General features: G+C 37.0%; 1 protein-coding gene across 13 annotated transcripts in view; it reads right to left on the reverse strand.

Moving 5' to 3' along the window:
- BRAF (B-Raf proto-oncogene, serine/threonine kinase) overlaps positions 1–19,237 on the reverse strand; it is a 206,739-nt gene that overhangs the window by 44,309 nt on the left and 143,193 nt on the right. For 12 of the 13 annotated variants that reach the window (XM_063667898.1, XM_063667894.1, XM_054496819.2 and 9 more), the window contains 5 exons: positions 16,102–16,138; positions 11,882–12,018; positions 10,443–10,560; positions 6,990–7,074; positions 5,912–6,088 (listed from right to left, as the gene is read on the reverse strand). In XM_063667898.1, coding sequence (XP_063523968.1) covers positions 5,912–6,088; positions 6,990–7,074; positions 10,443–10,560; positions 11,882–12,018; positions 16,102–16,138 — 554 coding nt within the window. Of the gene's footprint in view, positions 1–5,911; positions 6,089–6,989; positions 7,075–10,442; positions 10,561–11,881; positions 12,019–14,556; positions 14,677–16,101; positions 16,139–19,237 lie in introns of all 13 variants that reach the window. The other variant, XM_054496827.2, reaches the window with a different exon arrangement.

Here is a 19,237-nt window from a genome sequence, read left to right on the forward strand (position 1 = left end):
AGTTTATAATTATCTACCATTAGAATAGCTCTGCTCCTTTTCAGGTAAACCTAGGAATCAGAAATAGTTTTTCACTGAGGTACAAATGGAAGACAGAACCACACAGGAAAAATGTTACCTATCCATTTTTTGCTTATATTCTGTAATCCAATAAAGGTGACACATTTGAAAGTCCTAATGATTCAACTTTTCTAATTATTCTTATTTATTTTTGAGACAGGGTCTTGCTCTGTCATCCAGGGCAGAGTGTAGTGGCACGATCATGGCTCACTGCAGCCTCGACTTCCTGGGCTCAAGTGATCCTCCCACCTCAGCCTCCCGAGTAGTTGAGAACACAGGTGCACACCACCACATCCAGCTAATTTTTGTATTTTTTGTGGAGACGGGGTTTTGCTGTTGCCCAGGCTGGTCTTGAACTCCTTGGCTCGGGCAATACTCCTGCCTTGGCCTCACAAAGTGCTGGGATTACAGATTTGAGCCACTGTGTCCAGACTAACTTTTCTAATTATTAAAGGTTTTATCTTATGAATTAACTGCAACCCTAGCACTTTATAAAATGAATCTGTTTGTTCCTCTTCTGCTTATATCCAGACACTTTAGAATGAATTTTGGTGAGCAGTCAGAAAAGATCACTTTCAACATAGGGCAGGCTATTCTGAAATAAAGGCTTTGCAAAAGCACATTATTAAGAGGTTATTTAAATACCCTATAGCCTTATTGTCTAGCTATAGACTGTATTTGGCTTGGTCAGTCCTTTGTGAGATGATGCTGGTCAGGGAAGAGGATATAGACATGAAGAGTTGAAAGGAGGCACAGTAAGATGGTGGCTGTGATGGTCACAGAGAATTATCATCTGTGCTCAGGGTAGAGCCAGGGGACAGAAGGAAAGAGCTGGAGGGAGCTAAGAAGCAATATTAATTATCCAAGCAGGCTTCTAACTGGGAATAACTTCTGGAGATAATTCCAAAACAAAGCCCTCAGGATGAAACTATGGTTGGCATTCGAGATGAACAGTATTGGAAATAGGGAGGAAAAATTAGGTATGTAAGGAATTCCATCTGTGTCATTTGATCCATGGGAATAGATAGGGGGAAATTAAAACAGAGAACCAAACATGAGGCTGAAATGAGTGACCAGAAGTCAAAAGATATGTTAAAATCTTTTACAAAATCAGCAGCAACAGTTAGGATTTGAAGAACCAGTTCATGACCCCTAGGACCATCCTGTTTGTTCTAACATCTGTCAGCTTGATACCTCAGAACAGATTGTTTTACAACAACAACAACAACAACAACAACAACAACGAAGTTCAATCAAATGTACTGAAAATAGGCCGGGCCTGGTGGCTTACATCTGTAGTCCCAGCACTGTGGGAGGCGGAGGCAGTGGCTCGCTTGAGCCCAGGAGTTTGAGACCACCAGCCTAGGTGACATGGCGAAACTCCGTCTCTATAAAAAATACAAAAACATGAGCTGGGTGTGATGGTGCGCCCTTGTAGTCTCAGCTACTAGGGAGACTGAGGTGGGAGGATCACTTGAGGCAGAGGCTGCAGTGAGCTGAGAGAGTGTCACTGCACTCCAGCCTGTCCAGCCTGGGTGACAGAGGAGTGAGACTCTGTCTCAAAATAAAAAAAAAGTAGTGAAAATAGTGTGCTTTAGTCATTGACACTAGAGAAGAAAACACGAATATCCACTTCAAGACTCACTGATGCAATCTGGTTATGTGTTCCAATTAATTATACATATTTTGTGTAACTTGGTTTGTAAAAAATTTATCTAAGTGTCCCTTCTGAATTATGTTGCATAATATATAAATTTAATATTAAACCATATAGTGTTTAACATAATAGTTTTAAAACTTTTTTTGCTGAACACCCCTTAAAAGAATTCTGAGAAACTATGTAACTCCTTTTAAATTATCATTTAAAAGTTACATTTAAATAATTGCAAAGGACATAATTTCCAGTGTACTGTAAATATTAATATTTTAGCATTTTGTTGCTGCTGTTATATGAATGTTCCTTAGAAAACCTCTGTTCCTGTTTAATGGACATCAAGTTATCTTTTCTCCCTCTGAGAAAACTGATAGGTTTTTTGGAGGTGGGGTGAGGCAGGGGAGAGATAATCTTGCATTGTATGTGTTTCTCCCAGTGCCTATTTTTCTCTATGTGTTTTACAGTCTCTCTTATTTGCATAAGACTTCCCCACCAATATCTAGTTTTCCAGCGATACTCTTACTTAGACTAAGTGAGGGACTTACAAGCTGCCTGGAGGCTTTGAGCATACAGATGGGCTTGCTATTTTTGAACTATACAGTAATCTAGGTGGAATCCCCGATGTCACTTTCTTTGGGTCTTTCCTCTTGAGCTGGTAAAATTCACCCAAGCCTCTTTGAATCTCCTGCAGGAAGAGTAAGGTTTGGCTGCTAGCATGTTGGGAATCAAATTAAAAGAGAGGGCTGGGGAAATCTCCCTTCATCATTTAGTAAGCACACAGTCATCAAATCCCCATGTTTTGGGAAAGATATCCATGTCCTAGACATAGATTAGGGTCTCCCAGTCCAGAGATATTTATTTTCCCCTCTCTAGAGAAGAAACTTCCAGTCTACTGCTAGGATAGGGATGGAGCAGTTACCTGGTGAGTAAGAGAACAGATTTAGAGAAATAACAGCTTTCCAAACAGGCCTTTCATTTTAACCCTTTCATCCCCTGAGATAGCTGATATTGCCAATTCCTGAGAATTGAGGATTCTATGGTATAAACCAGGTTGGCTTTCATTTCCCCACTGCCGACTGATCATTTAGCCTTTTGGGGTCTAAATCCATGATCACTTCTCCACCTGCTTTCCAGCTTTCAAAATGTTGCTGATATTGTCTCATTCCTCTCTGTTATCCCCATCCTTATGTGTCCATGCTTTAAAAAAAATTCCTGTATTACAGCTTTAGTGGAGCTCCAGGAAGGAGCAAAAATCTGTCACCTTAATCTGAAACTCATAGCCCTGTTAATAAGAGGAGTTTCAACTTGCCAAATCCTTCAGAAACTGAAGATGTGTCGATACATTTAACCAGTTGTATGTTATCATCTTACAAGACAAAACAAAAAGAGAAAAGAAACTATATCCTCCTTGGTTAATTTTAAACTGGTATTAAAAAGTATACTCTGCTGGAGGGCTTAAAACTTGGAATTAATACTTTTTCAGTTACTAAAATCTAGGATAAACTGAATGGAATGATCTATGTTCATACTATCGTACACTCATTGCATCATGTTAAACGGTGAGATCTATTTAAAAACACAACCAAAGTGTTTCAGAGTAGATGACTAAAGTTTATACTGATAATCCCAAACTGTAAAGTGATATTTTGAAAATATATCACCTCTTCACTGACTGTTCTTCAGACTGCAGCACTATTCCAATTTGATAATGTTCTTCTTTACTGCCACTTCTTGTCTTAATCCACCCACCTCGGCCTCCTAAAGTGTTGGGTTTACAGGCATGAGACACTACACCCAGCCTGTTTGTTTTGGGACAGGGTCTCGCTCTGTTACCCAGGCTGGATGCAGTGGCACAATCACGACTCCTTGCATCCTCACACTCATGGGCTCAAGTGATCCTCCCACCTCAGCCTACTGAGTAGCTAGGACTACAGGCAAGTGCCACCACACCTGGCTAAATTTTTTATTTTTTACAGAGACAAGGGTCTCCCCCTATGTTTCCTGGCTAGTCTTGAACTCTTAGGCTCAAGCAATCCTCCCACCTTGGCCTTCCAAAGTGCTGGGATTACAGGTGTGAGCCAACATGCCCAGCCACATTTCTCAGCTGTGATGTGAGAAGGATTTGGCATCTCTTTCTTCTGAAAGGTAAATCTATCAATAATATGCAGTTGTGTGTAATCATTTTCATTTAACAGTTATGTACTGAGTATGCCAGGTCCCATTCTAGGCATTAGGCATAAAATAATGAAAAAAAGCCCCTGCTCTCATACAGCCTGCATTCTAGTGGGGATAAAAGACAACAAACAAGTCAGATGGAGCTGTGCGTTATAAAGAAAATCAAGCCTATGGGTATAGAGAGTGACAGAGTGATGTGGGGACATGTTAGTTATATAAGGTGAGCAAGGGTTTCTATTAAAAGGGGACATATGAACAGAGACACAAGGATATTTGTGGCATGTGTATCCTAAAGAGAATATAACAAACATAAAGGTCCTAAAGAAGGAACACGCTTGGCCTGCTGAAGAAATTGCAAAGAGACCAGTGGTGTGGGAAGAGAATAAGTTTTGTTTCTCACTGAATGTTCACAATTTTTGCCATGGTTTACTCTTCACAAGATTTTAATTCTTTTTTTTTTTTTTTTGAGATGGAATTTCGCTCTTGTTGCCCAGGCTGGAGTGCAATGGTGTGATCTCGGCCCACTGCAACCTCCGCCTCCCGGGTTCAAGTGATTCTCCTGCCTTAGCCTCCCAAGTAGCTGGGATTACAGGCTTGTGCCTGGCTCATTTTGTATTTTTAGTAGAGACAGGGTTTCTCCATGTTGGTCAGGCTGGTCTTGAACTCCCGACCTCAGGTGATCCGCCTGCCTCGGCCTCCCACAGTTCTGGGATTACAGGTGTGAGCCACTGTGCCTGGCCAAGATTTTAATTCTTTAAAAGCCTTTAGATTCTAACAGATTCAGAGATTCTAACTTATCTGAAAGGTTGAGATTGTTTCAAGTCTAGGGGTAAGTGGGAGTGTTACTGAATAAGGTAATAATTTGCTGTAATAAGTATTTTGGCTGAATATAGGCTTGTAAACAATCTAAATTATAGATACATTGCCTAGTTTTGAGAAAGAGAAGGTGGTATAGTTGGAAGATCTAAGAGCCAGATCTGGTTTTGAGTCTTGGCTCTATACCTACTTGCTAGGAGTAATACTCAGTTAGAGTTGTAGGTGTTAGTACATATATACCCTTTTACTCTTTTATTCTAATTTTGTAATGTAAAAGTAGCATAGTGGTTATGGGGAAAGAATACTGGATTGGGAGTCAGAAATCCTGAGTTAAACACCTTGGGTGCCACTTATTAAATGTGTGCCCTTAGACAAGGAACTTAAAAGCCTCAATTTCCTTATCTGTAAAAAGAAAAAAGATCTCCTTCATAACATTATAAAGATTAAATGACATAATAATCTGTGTAAGTGAAAGCAATTTGTAAAAAACAAAATAATTAAGATCATACCTATTTTTAAACTTCTCACAGAGCTTTCAAATTCATATTTTACTGAGTTTATAATTTTCACCTAAGTGCTTTCAAAATTTGTTTAATTTTACCTTTTAATTTACCTATTCATTTGCACTTAAGAGTTGCATACAAAATTTAATATTTATCCTTCAAAGTCAGTTCCCCATATTAGCTTATGGTAAACTTTATAAAATAACTCCTTAAATTGCATAGCAAAATTCAACAGATATGAACTCACTCTGAAATCCTCAAAAAGGGTCAGAATGCAGATTTTTCACTTTAACTTTATTAACTGACCATTTTGCAACCAAAAATATGGGCACTCAGAGGAAACTGATTTGAAAAACTAATTAATAACCATTCTGTTTACTTCAACAACTGCTAACAACTTTTTAGTAGGTTTTTGCTGTTTCTATCTTCTGAACCTCTCTTGCTTAGCTCAATCACTGAGTGCTAAGCCTAAGTTTGCAGTCATGTATTTATTATCAAATACTTGATATATGTTCTGAAGGCTGCGCTAGACAGAGACATTTATTTTTTAGTATCATATTATTTACTAGCCATTAGTTAGCATCCTTATGTTCCTGGACAGTAATTTAAAATGCAATCCAAAAGAATAGCAGCCAAAACCTTTAAAACATCCTCAATGGTCTTCAAAAATAATTTACAAGACATTTAACAGAATGGAACTTACTCCATGCCCTGTGCAGTCTGTCGTGCAATATCTATAAGTTTGATCATCTCAAATTTGGTCTCAATGATATGGAGATGGTGATACAAGCTGGAGCCCTCACACCACTGGGTAACAATAGCCAGTTGTGGCTTTGTGGAATAGCCCATGAAGAGTAGGATATTCACATGTCGTGTTTTCCTGTACAAAGAAATGTGACAGTAAATATTAAATGTCGACAAACTTTAGCAATTCTTACAAAAGAGAACCAAAGTAGTTTATCTATCGGTAAAATGTTGTCAGAAAAAGCTGTTTTTTTTAAAAAGGCAACAAAAGGATACATTTAGAAGAGACTGGCAATTGCCAAGTCTAACCTCCTACTTTATGCAGAGATATCTTTTTAAATATATCTGACAGGCAACTAGAGGTTGCTTAAATACCTTCAACTATGGGAAGTTCATCACTCAGTTGTAGCTGACTCTCATATCTTTATTTAAGTGGTTCTGGTGTTATAAAGTTTCCAAGTGTTGAGACAAAATCATTTTCCTACAACTTTCACCTCTGGCTTGCTTCCCTGGTCTGCTCTCTGGAGTAACTTTTTTTTCCGCACTCTGGAATAACTGTGCACTCGAACATAACAGCCTTCTGTGAACTAAATATCCTCAGTTCTGTTGATTATTTTCCCCCGTTACACCTCTAGAATCTTCCCTATTTAGGTGGTCCTCATTAGACATATTCTAGTTTGTCAATGTTTCTAAAATTCCAGAGCCCAGGACTAAATACCATCTCTAAATGTATTCTGATAAGCTTAAAATTGGAGAGTATTCTTTTCATAAGTAGAACTATTACTTTATATTATATCAGAATACTATACTTCCATTAATTCAGTCTAGGATTAAGTATTCTATCAGCCATACCATATAACATTGCATACTACTTAAAAGAATGTGGTTAAAGACAAAAATATACTCAGACATACTCTGTTTCTACAAATTTATTCATTTTGAGTAAATCTGTAAAGCTAATAGTCGCTACCACTGGGAAACAGGAGCTAATAAAAATAACCTCTTTCTCTGGAAAAGAGTAATTCACACAAGCTCACCTGAGTACTCCTACTTCATTTTTGAAGGCTTGTAACTGCTGAGGTGTAGGTGCTGTCACATTCAACATTTTCACTGCCACATCACCTAAAAGGCAATTGTTATTGCAAGTGTCATTTCAATTTTTAAAATTTAAAAGTATAAAACATTCTTGGGTGTTTTCACTAATTAACATAGCCCTAATTCCATACCATTATTAAATCACAAATAAATTATACTTTAGCTATCTAAACTCCATTTGTTTTCTAAGGCTAAAAACTCAACTAACAATGATATTCCTGTACTAGTATTTCAAAATATCAATCCAAAAAATAGCCAACCTTGTTTGCTCCATGGAAATTTGGTAAAATCAATTAAGTACCCATGGTATTTTCCAAATTATTTGACAATATTAAATTATACTTACTAGGCTTAATATTTATTTACTAACTGAAACTGCAAGTAATGTTGAAACTACAATTAACAGGCCCTACGGAATTTTGCTTAAAAGTAGGAAACTACAAAACTTTTTTATCAGAGTAGTTAACATTTTTTTCAAATTTACGGATTACTTATGATACTTTCGATTAGGAAAACGACTAAAATTGTCACTAAAATTTAAAAAAAACTTTATGTGAAACAGCTGTAACTTCAATACTGCCAGTAGGTGTTTAAATTGGTACAACTACTTTGTAACACTGCTGGCAGCATTACTAAAACTGGACATATGCATACCCTGTAGTCTCACAACTCTGTCCTAGGTATATACCCAGCAATGGTTACATGTTCACCAAAAGACATACACTAAAAATGTTTACAGCACCAGCATCAATCAAAGCCCCAAACTGGAAATGATCCAATTGCAATAGATGAAAGAAGAAATCATGTTATAGTCACACAATGAAATACTATAAAGAGAATGAATGACCTCCAACTTCACATAACAATACAGACGAATCTTATAAACAATGTTGAGTGAAAGGGCCGACACAGAAGAGTACACACTATGCACTTCCTGTTGTGATCACAATGGTGGTTACCCTTGGGAGAGAGGTGATTGGCTAGAAGAGGACATGGGAGGGTGTTTCTAGAGTGCTAGTAATGTTCTGTTTATTTAATTTTTTTAGAGACAGAGTCTTGCTCTGTCACCTAGGCTGGATGGAGTGCAGTGGTGTGATCATGGCTCACTGCAGCCTTGAACTCCTGGGCTCAAGCCATTCTCCCACCTCAGCCTCCTCAACAGCTGGGAGTACAGGCACATGCCACCATGCCTGGCTAATTTATGTGCACTTTTATACACAGGCTGAGTATCCCTTATCCAAAATGCCTGGGACCACAAGTGTCTCAAATTTCAAATTTTTTCTGATTTTGGAATATTTTGATTATACTTACCAGTTTAGCATCCCTAATCCAAACATCTGAAATCCTCCAATAAGCATTTCCTTTGAGCATCATGTCAGCGCTCAGAAAGTTTTGGATTTTGTAGCATTTCGGGTTTTGGATTTTGGATTAAAGATACCCAACCTGGCCAGGTGCGCTGCCTCACACCTGTAATCCCAGCACTTTGGAAGGCCAAGGTGGGTGGCTCACCTGAGGTCAGGAGTTTGAGAACAGCCTGGCCAACATGGCGAAACCTCGTCTCTACTCAAAATACAAAAATTAGCCAGGGGTGGTGATACGCGCCTGTAATCCTAGCTACTCAGGAGGCTGAGGTAGGAGAACTGCTTGAATCTGGGAGGCAGAGGTTGTAGTGAGCCGAGATTGCGCCACTGCACTCCAGCCTGGGCGACAGAGCGAGACCTTGTCTCAAAACAAAACAAAACAAACAAAAATAAATAAAGATACTCAACCTGTATGTATATTTTAATAAGTTAAATCAACATTGATTTTTCTCAATTATCAAAGTAATACAGTGCTTATTCTATTGTTTGTATCATAAAATACTGCCCAGCACTTAAAAAAACGTTTAAAGACATTTTGAAGGTATAAAAAAATTCTCTTAATTATGTCACTCAAAAGTGACATTATATGTTATTAGGCTTTTACATGAATGTAGTGTGAATATTTATGAACACCTGTGAAAAGATAGCTTAAGGAGATATAAACTAAAATACAGTCTTTTTTTTTTTTTTTTTTTTTTTTAAAGACAGAGTCTCGCTCTGTTATCCAGGTTGGAGTGCAATGGCGGGATCTCGGCTCACTGCAACCTCCACCTCCTAGGTTCAAGCAATTCTCCTGCCTCAGCCTCCTGAGTAGCTGAGATTACAGGCGCCCATCACCAAGCCTGGCTAATTTTTTGTATTTTTGGTAGAGACGAGGTTTCACCATGTTGGCCAGGCTGGTCTCGAACTCCTGACCTTGGGTGATCCACCTGCCTCGGCCTCCCAAAGTGCTGGGATTATAGGCGTGAGCCACTGTGCCTGGCCTAAAATACTGTCATATAAAAAATTATGTTATATATTTCTATGAGCTCCATAATATGGTATCTTACACATACTGCTTTGAAAAATTTCATATACCAAAGACACCTTTCTATATCAATAAATGTACCTCTACCATGCCATTTTAACTCCTATATAATCACATATGATGGTATAAATTTATCCAATTCTCTATTAGTTGGATACATGTTCATTTTCATTTTTCATTAATATTAAACCTTTGATGAAAATACATCCACTACTCTTAATATAATCCAATTTAAAAAGATTTTGTCCAACTAAGAGGCAAATAATGATTTCTATTTTTTGAATTTGCAATTCTTTGATAACTAGTGAGGCTGAACATTTTGTATATGTTTACTGGCCTTTTTGTTTTTTAATTTTTTTTTTGTTAATTTTTTTTTTTTTTGAGACGGAGTCTCACTGTCGCCAGGCTGGAGTACAGTGGCATAATCTCAGCTCACTGCAACCTCCGCCTCCTGGGTTCAAGTGATTCTCCTGCCTCAGCCTCCCGAGTAGCTGGGACTACAACAGGCACGTGCTTCCACACCCAGCTAATTTTTGTATTTTTAGTATAGATGGGGTTTCACCATGTTGGCCAGTATGGTCTCGATCTCCTGACCTCGTGATCTGCCAGCCTCAGCTTCCCAAAGTGCTGGGATTACAGGCGTAAGCCACTGCGCCCAGCCATTAAGTACATTTTAAATATGTTTACTTGTGACTTACAATACAAATAAAATTATCAGCTGAAAGACTCTAAAAGAAAAAAAAAATCCTTTTGAGGACTAGTTAACCTGGAGGAATTCCCCTTTAAAAATTATTACTGTAATAAAATGGTAGGAGTCCCGATTGCTGTGAACAGTTTTTATTTCCCATAATTTTTGTTAGAAACTTTTGGAAGAGTCCTGAAACTAATCAAAATAGTTTATTGATGCAAACAGTGAATATTTCCTTTGATGATATTTTTTACAAAATAAAAGTTGTTAAACATATCCTATTATGACTTGTCACAATGTCACCACATTACATACTTACCATGCCACTTTCCCTTGTAGACTGTTCCAAATGATCCAGATCCAATTCTTTGTCCCACTGTAATCTGCCCATCAGGAATCTCCCAATCATCACTCGAGTCTCGTCTACCAAGTGTTTTCTTGATAAAAATAGTACAAAAGTCAAGTCAAACCAAACAGAAAAAGAAAACCTTATGTTTCACCCTAAGTACATTACCTTATGCCTGAGAGGGATATAGGAAGAGATCCCCTTAAGAAAAATTCTCTGGAGGAATAGTAGTTAAAAGTATGACTCTTAAAATACAAAACTTAAATTTAAGACTGAAGTCAATATTAGGATGGAAACTATTTATTTTTATTTTTTATTTTATTATACTTTAAGTTCTAGGGTACATGTGCACAACGTGCAGGTTTGTTACTTATGTATACATGTGCCATGTTGGTGTGCTGCACCCATTAACTCGTCATTTACATTAGGTATTTCTCTTAATGCTGTCCCTCTCCCCTCCCCCTACCCCATTACAGGCCCCATTGTGTGATGTTCCCGTGTCCAAGTGTTCTCACTGTTCAATTCCCACCTATGAATGAGAACATGCAGTGTTTGGTTTTCTGTCCTTGTGATAGTTTGCTCAGAAGGATGGGTAGGATGGAAACAATTTATTAAAAAATATACATTATTTATGAGGTATGAGCAGGAGTGTATATTACTGAAATAAGTAAAATGTTTTTATCATCTGGAAGACTTTAAGGAGCAAGATAAGTGCTGCTATATTTGTGAATAGTTCTGGCTCTAAATCACAAAAAGTTTAAGTTAACCTATGGTAACTACTGACAATTCATCTATGTAGTCTTTTTCAATCAGTGCTAAATTTCTTCATGTATCTTATCTAATTCGGTCTTTCCAAAAAAAAAAAAAAAAAAAATCAACATACAAAATTACTTTGGTAGGGTAAAAGATCCACTTATTCAACAATTAGTAGCAATACTATGGCTAAAAAGTATTAGTTTTTTATTTCATTTTTAAATTTTACTTTAAGTTCTGGGATACATGTGCAGAATGTACAGGTTTGTTACATAGGTATACATGTGCCATGATGGATTCATTTTGCAGAAGAAAGTTGATTTTTTAAATAGGGAAGAATGTCCTTCAGTAGATACCTGAATTCTGGACCAGCCTTTTCGTGCCTTCTAATACTAGCTTTCTCTCTTTTTCCTTACTTTAGAAACAGAATACTGTTACTCTTCCAAAACTGCCTTTTACTAAATTATATTACAGATGACAGCAAAAAGCAGTGCTGCAGAAATATGCTTTAAGCAAAAAACTATCAGCTCTTAAATTTACTTAATTATGGGAATTCTGTGTCACATATGGACATAATATATCTAAAGGATAATATTACATTTGGCTGTGACTTCTAAGAAGAAAGAACTCAGAGAAAAAAAGATATCATATACTCTTACCATTCGATTCCTGTCTTCTGAGGATGAAGATGACTTCCTTTCTCGCTGAGGTCCTGGAGATTTCTGTAAGGCTTTCACGTTAGTTAGTGAGCCAGGTAATGAGGCAGGGGGGGTGGCAGACAAACCTGTGGTTGATCCTAAATTAGTGAAAAGAAAAATGTATACATTAAGGAGGAGCAAGTATGTTAATTTATCAGGGGTAGAAGGTTGGGGGATATTTAGACTTAATTTTAAAATGTAGTGCATGTTTAAATATAGACCTTTTGGAAAGGATGGGCCAAAAAGGGGCCTCATTTGGTGATTACAACTATAATTTCTTTTAGTTTTCTGGCCAATTTAATGACCTTTAAGATATCTGATGATAGACATATACTTTATTTACTGGTGCAAAATCTAGGAGAAAAACAATCTCTCTAAAACAAGACAGAAATACTAAAAATACTCCCAAGTTTCTGTTTCTTTGATGAAAAAAATAAAAAAGCAAAATCAATGTAAAAGCCTATATAACAAATACACTTTTAATTAATTATTTAATATTACCTCAACAGCCAATCAATATTAAAAAAAAGGAAACCCCTAGATGGAAACATTTTCTAATAATGGCCATAATGTTGAAAATATCTGACTTATTCATATTAACCACTAAACTCAAATATAATCCTAAACTACATGCTCTACTATTTAAGAGATATTGGTCAGTATCATTGGTTCCTGGAGGCTTACATTATTAAACAAAGATTATTTGTTACCTACAAAACAAACTTAATGTAAATAAAGCCAGGCATATTTCTCAAGACTTTCTGAAAAATCTCTGCCTTTGTAAGTGAGAGCTTTGTAAGTCAGCGCTATGGCCTCTCAGCCAAGTTACTATAAATACAAATATTCTATAGGTCAAGTGAGCCTGAGGAGTATACTCTTCGGAAGTGATCTCTGTTGGCAGGGTTGCATACCTTTTTCATGGCAAACATCCTGAGTTAAGGTACAGTAGCACCTGGTTCAGAAGGGTTCAGGGCAGTGAATCTTACTGGGGCCTGAATACAGCTGAGTAGAACTCAGACGTCCAGGTAATAGTTCTATATACAGAACAACAAAATGACCTCAAGAAAATAGATTCTTTTTAAAAAATGACTGCTACTCTTAAGGAAAAAAAGAGCCACTATCTTTCAGATAACAAGGATACCAATAACCACATTTAAATGTTTAATCTGTAGAAAATGTTTACCATTATTACATCATATTATATCACCACATAGAATTTTCATGATCTCATATGCAATTTTCTAAAATAAAGTGGTATCCAGAATGTCTATTAAGTAGAGCACAATCCATTTTCTACCTTCCATTGATAATTTTCAACATTATAAAGCCTCAACTGCTTGACCAGTCTTCACGGTTATGATCTACTAAGTTGTCTTATTGTATCACTTAATTTAGTTGTATTACTCACTACTGTATGACTTCCATCCCATTCTATGGATTTTCTGAGAAACAGCAGGGCTGAGAGAGCAAAAATCTAAAGCACCATTACTACATTCAGAATATATAACAGATACTAACTAGCAAGAGTCAGTAAATATAAATCATTAAAAATATTTATAGAAAGACATCTGTCCCAATTTTTACTTAAGTTTTTTTTTTTTTTTTGAGATGGAGTCTCGCTCTGTCACCCAGGCTGGAGTACAATGGTGTGATCTCGGCTCACTGCAACCTCCGCCTCCTGAGTTCAAGCAATTCTCCAGCCTCAGCCTCCCAAGTAGCTGGGATTACAGGCATCTGCCATCATGCCTGGCTAATTTTTTTTGTATTTTTGTAGAGACGGGGTTTCACCATATTGATCAGGCTGGCCTCGAACTCCTGACCTCAGGTGATCCGTCCACCTCAGCCTCCCAAAGTGCTGAGATTACAGGTATGAGTCACCACACCTGGCCTGACTTAAGTTTTTACAAATCAGTTTAATTACTAAATAAAACATGGCAAGATGAAATGGGAGAATGAAATTATACTGTAAACTTTCTTCTATTAGGACATAATTAAAAGGATAAATTCTCAAATTTCTGAAGTACACTGAAATATCTAAAATATGTTGTAAATCTTTTTTTTTTTCTTTTTTAACAGCTCCCTACCTTTGACAAAAATATACACATCCCATATTGGGGGAAAGAAAAACCCAAAAAACACTGCTAGTATTACAGAATCTGAAAAAAGGCCAAAAGCCTAATAAAATCTCATAATAGAAGTTTCCATTGACACTTTAATTTTCTTAAAAGCCACAAAAATTATTAACAAATATTAAGTCATCAAGAATAATCACTTAAATGCATTAAAATCAAAGGAATCCAGTAAGCTCTTCCCCACCCACCTTATTTATTCCCACCCACTAAGTTTAAGAAATTATCAAGACCAAGAAGTAATAAAATAACAAAAAAACAAGATGGAAATCTCAGGTCAGGATTTTCTTGCTTTTAAAAATTTATGACAGACAGCATACAGAAAGCTTGTGGCAGTGAGTATGTGTGAGAAGCACATTCAGAGCATTCCAGCCAGGCCAAGCAGAAATTTAGTACTGAAAACTTTCACACTTACAAACACACGCTGTGAGGGTGAGGCACAAACAGCATCTGTAGTTTTATATTTAGTTTGCTTTGGGTGAAAACAAGAAAGAAGAGCCCAACTACCTCTGAACACTGGGCCAGGCTCAAAATCAAACACTATTTCACTGGGGACAGAATGTAGGAGGGGACTGGGAGTCCGGGATTGGTATTTCCGAAGACAGCGCATCAGCTGGTTCAAAGGGGCTGTTAGAAGAGAAAGAGAGGGGCAGGCAAACACAGGAAGACAGACACACAGAAGAAATGAAAGAAGTCATGGGGAATAAATAAGATGAATCGAAGCCTGCTTCATAAAATAATTCTGGACCAAAAATCTGCTTATTTTCATAAAATCCCAATGATTTTTTAAAAAGTGACTCATGAAAAGGACAAGAAATGCCACTTGCTTTTAGGTACTAAGCAGGCCGTGTTTATGACTAAGTTAATTTTGTGATGCTAACATGATGGCAACATTTAAATGCTGGATGTATTAGGCAAAATTCTCAAAAGCCACAGCTATTAAGACATATGAAAGTCAAACTGGCAGCAACATTAATTGGCAGGTTCATGAAATAACAAACAGGAAAGAAAAAGCTTGTGTAACTATGTGTTATCATCAATACCAAGTCCAGAGTATAGAATGCAGGCTTATTATTATTTTGGTTGCTTCACGGGTATACAGAAACATAACAAAAGAAGGTTTATAACAATGTTTACTCAATGTAAAATATTGTTGAGTCTGGGTTTAGATATTTTGAAGATAAAGAAGGTCACAGTGAAGAGGTCAACTCTAAGCATGATAAGCAGTTATTACAGGTCTTCCTTACTAGGCAGAAGACAGCAGGGAAGGTAAGTGTAAAGGACCTCCTGGAAGAAAACTTCAAGATAGTCTCAAATATCACCTCTTATAAAACATTATATAGGGTAATGCTTACAAAAAGTATTTTCTTAAGCAATGTTGTCTTATGTGCTAGAGTGAATACTAGATGGAAAATTCAGTTAGAAATCTCAATTCAGTTTCTCATTTGTGTATTTACTGAACTAGGAAGAGGACAAATGGGCTTTGCTATTATGGGTCTGTTCTATAAAATGTACATTTAAAACACTTCCAGAAAGTTGAAGGGAAGTGGTTGATAATGTCTGACAAACCCCCTCTTCAGAATGATTTAGCAAAGTAAAGTTTTATCTGATTCTAAGGTTAATCTTTAAGTATCAGTGGAGCACCACAAAGGAAATTTATCAACAATAGCTTTCAAGATGGTTAGAAATTAATAAAGCGGGTATAATAATTAAGGATCTTTCCTTGGTAAGATATTTTAAAACTGTAGTCTACGGCCATACCATCCTGAACGTGTCCGATCTTGTCTGATCCTGGAAGAAATTTTAAAATTGTAGATAGTACATTTTAAGACTTCCTTTTATGTCTAGTCATCTTTTCTACTCATGTTATAAATTAGTTAACATTTTATTAGAGGTAAATGACAAATACTACAGAAAAACAAAAAAATTTTGGGTTTCTCTACACATTTTTCTCTGTGTCTGTTTCTTGAAAGAGGCAAGTATAAAGGAAATAAGCAGCAAAGCAATTGCAGTTTCCTTGAGTTTTTAAAAAAACCTGAAATCACTACTTACCTCCATCACCACGAAATCCTTGGTCTCTAATCAAGTCCTACAAATAAATAGTAATGTATATTTATTCCAAGCAAGCATATAATCAGAAAGTAGTGATAACACTGAATTTTCCACTAACATTAAAAGAATTATTTTATTAATTAAAACAATACATCTTATAACTATTGCACAAAAGAATTTGGAATTATCTAGTGAACATAATACAATCTAAATTTTGAAGCACTTGCCAATGTAAACTTATAATGAAAGAATTATTAGTCCTAATCAAATGCTGATGTCCATTTCAGGCCATTCAAAATCAATGGCTTCCATTATCCTCAATAATCTAATGCAGGAGCAGAAAACCAAATACTGTGTTTTCTCACTTATAAGCGGGAGCTGAATGATAAGAACAAGTGGACACATGGGGGAAACAACACATATTGGGGCCTGTCAGAGGGTGGGTGGTAAAAGGAGGAAGAGCATCAGAAAGAATAACTAATGGATGCTGTGCTTCATACCGAGGTAATGGGATAATCTGTGCTGCAAACCACTGTGGCACACGTTGACCTACGTAACAAACCTGCACATCCTGCACATGTACCCCTGAACTTTGGAAATAAATAAATTTTTAAAAAATGGCTTCATCAATCCTTAAAAAAAATTGTACTGGCGTATATTAAGAGTGATAAAAATGTTCATATCCTTTGATTCTGTAATTCCACTTCTGGGAACTTTTCTTAAGGAAATAATTCAGAAGAAAAAGTGATATGCACAAAGATGTTTAGTGCAACATTATCCATCATACTAAAAAGTCAGAAATAATTATTTCTCTATTATAGGCATTTTGACATACTTTGGTTAAGAAAATTATGGTGTATCAATTTAATGAAGTATTATGCAGCTACCAAAATAATTATGAAGCTTGAATCACGAAACATGTTTACAGTATAATTAAAAAATATAAAATGAAAAGTACACTGGTTACAATCATAAGAATATGGGTGGATAAGGGCACACTAGAAGAGGAAAGAAACAAAATGGCTCATAGAAAGGTTTTGTTAAAATTTGTCCTTTTTTTTGAGACTCAGTTGCTCTGTTGCCCAGGCTGGAGTGCAGTGGCGTGATCTTGGCTCATTACAACCTCTGCCTCTTGGGTTCAAGTGATACTCCTGCCTCAGCCTCCTGAGTACCTGGGATTACAAGCATGCACCACCATGCCCGGCTAATTTTTGTATTTTTAGTAGAGACGGGGTTTCACCATGTTGGCCAGGCTGGTCTTGAACTCCTGACCTCAGGTGATCCGTCCACCTCAGCCTCCTAAAGTGCTGGGATTACATGCATGAGTCGCCGCACCCGGCCACTAAAATTTGTCTTTATTATTAAAATATAGCTCTTTATGCGCCGGGTGTGGTGGCTCAAGCCTGTAATACCAGCACTTTAGGAGGCCGAGGCGGGTGGATCACGAGGTTAGGAGTTCGAGACCAGCCTGGTCAACATGGTGAAACACCATCTCTACTAAAAATACAAAACTTAGCCAGGCATGGTGGCACACGACTGTAATCCTAGATACTCAGGAGGCTGAGGCAGGAGAATTGCTTGAACCTGTGAGGCGGAGGTTGCAGTGAGCTGAGATTGCACCACTGCACTCCAGCCTGGGTAACAGAGTGAGACTCCGTCACAGAAAAAAAAAAAAAAACAACTATATATATATTTAGCTCTTTATAACAACAATGGTAGTGGGGACAGTCGCTACTGGTAATGCAATTTGGGCCTTGATAGGTAGAACTTGCATTAGTCTGTTTATTTAGTTTAACTTAAATATGAGGGATTGAATGGCCCCAAATACCTCTGAATAGTCTCTGCAAATAGACAACTTTTTGTTTAGAGGCTAAAACAAAGTAAATTCTTTAAAGATGTATTTCTATCATGTTTAATGTATCATATAAAGTCTTCAACATTTTCTACAGAATAATCAAATACATACCTGAAAACAAGGTGATAGGAGTTATATGGCTACCAACAAATATAAAAATCCTAGTGATGTCATTAACTTTCCATTCTTGAGAGCTTACAATCTCATTGGAAGTAAGATGCACACATTGGAAGTAAGATGGAAGTAAGTGAAAATCAAATAATTTAAGAATAATTGCATAAGAATATAATAAAAGAGATGCCAAAGTTTGCTGCTCAATTGATTGCCAACTAAGTGATACAGGTGGTAAGATTTTGAGATGAAGTCTTGCTCTTGTCACCCAGGCTGGAGTGCAATGGCACGATCTTAGCTCACTGCAACCTTTGCCTCCTAGGTTCAAGCGATTCTCCTGCCTCGGCCTCCCGAGTAGCTATGATTACAGGCGCCTGCCACCATGCCCGGCTAATTTTTTATTTTTGGTAGAGATGGGGTTTCATCATGTTGGCCAGGCTGGTCTCGAACTCCTGACCTCAGGCGATCCGCCTGCCTCGACCTCCCAAAGTGCTGGGATTACAGGCGTGAGCCACTGCACCCGGCCGATAAGATTTTTAGTGCTATGTATGATAACTATAGGACTTGGTCACTGGTAAAGCAGTCAAGGAATTACTCTGAGTTGGGGTTTCAGAGATAGAGAGGCATGTAGAAAAGCAAAGAGTCTTTTAAATGGAAGGAACTACAACACAAAGGCCATATCCCTTTCTTTTCTGTTGTATCAGCTCTGAAACTCCCCACAACTATGGATTAACCAAATTTTGTTTTCTCCACTCTTACAAGTTACTGCTAGTAACAACATAAACTTGGATTCTTTAATTCCGAATGTGTTCTTAAAGCTCCTTGACAATCTTTTCTACTCATTCTAGGTTACAAAGGTTCTTCTAGCATTTGAAAACTGGATATTTCAACGTTTTTCTTTTGTAGTTCCTTCTCTTACTTACATCCCTTCCCGTCATCATAATAGAGAAAACAAAAGCCATCAAACAACTTGTCTGCTCTAATATCTATAACTATTTGCATATTAATGTTAGCTATAATTTCTGAATTCTTATTATGTACCAGGCATAATAAGCAATTCAAACCACTATAGGAGGTAAACACTACTAGCCCCAGGATTAAATAATTTGCCCAACAGCACACAGTCTGTAAAGAGTTACAGAGCTGGCTATGTCCATCTTTAATTCTTCA

The sequence above is a fragment of the Pongo pygmaeus genome, chromosome 6 (genome assembly GCF_028885625.2).
Source record: "Pongo pygmaeus isolate AG05252 chromosome 6, NHGRI_mPonPyg2-v2.0_pri, whole genome shotgun sequence".
Taxonomy (NCBI): Eukaryota; Metazoa; Chordata; class Mammalia; order Primates; family Hominidae; genus Pongo; species Pongo pygmaeus.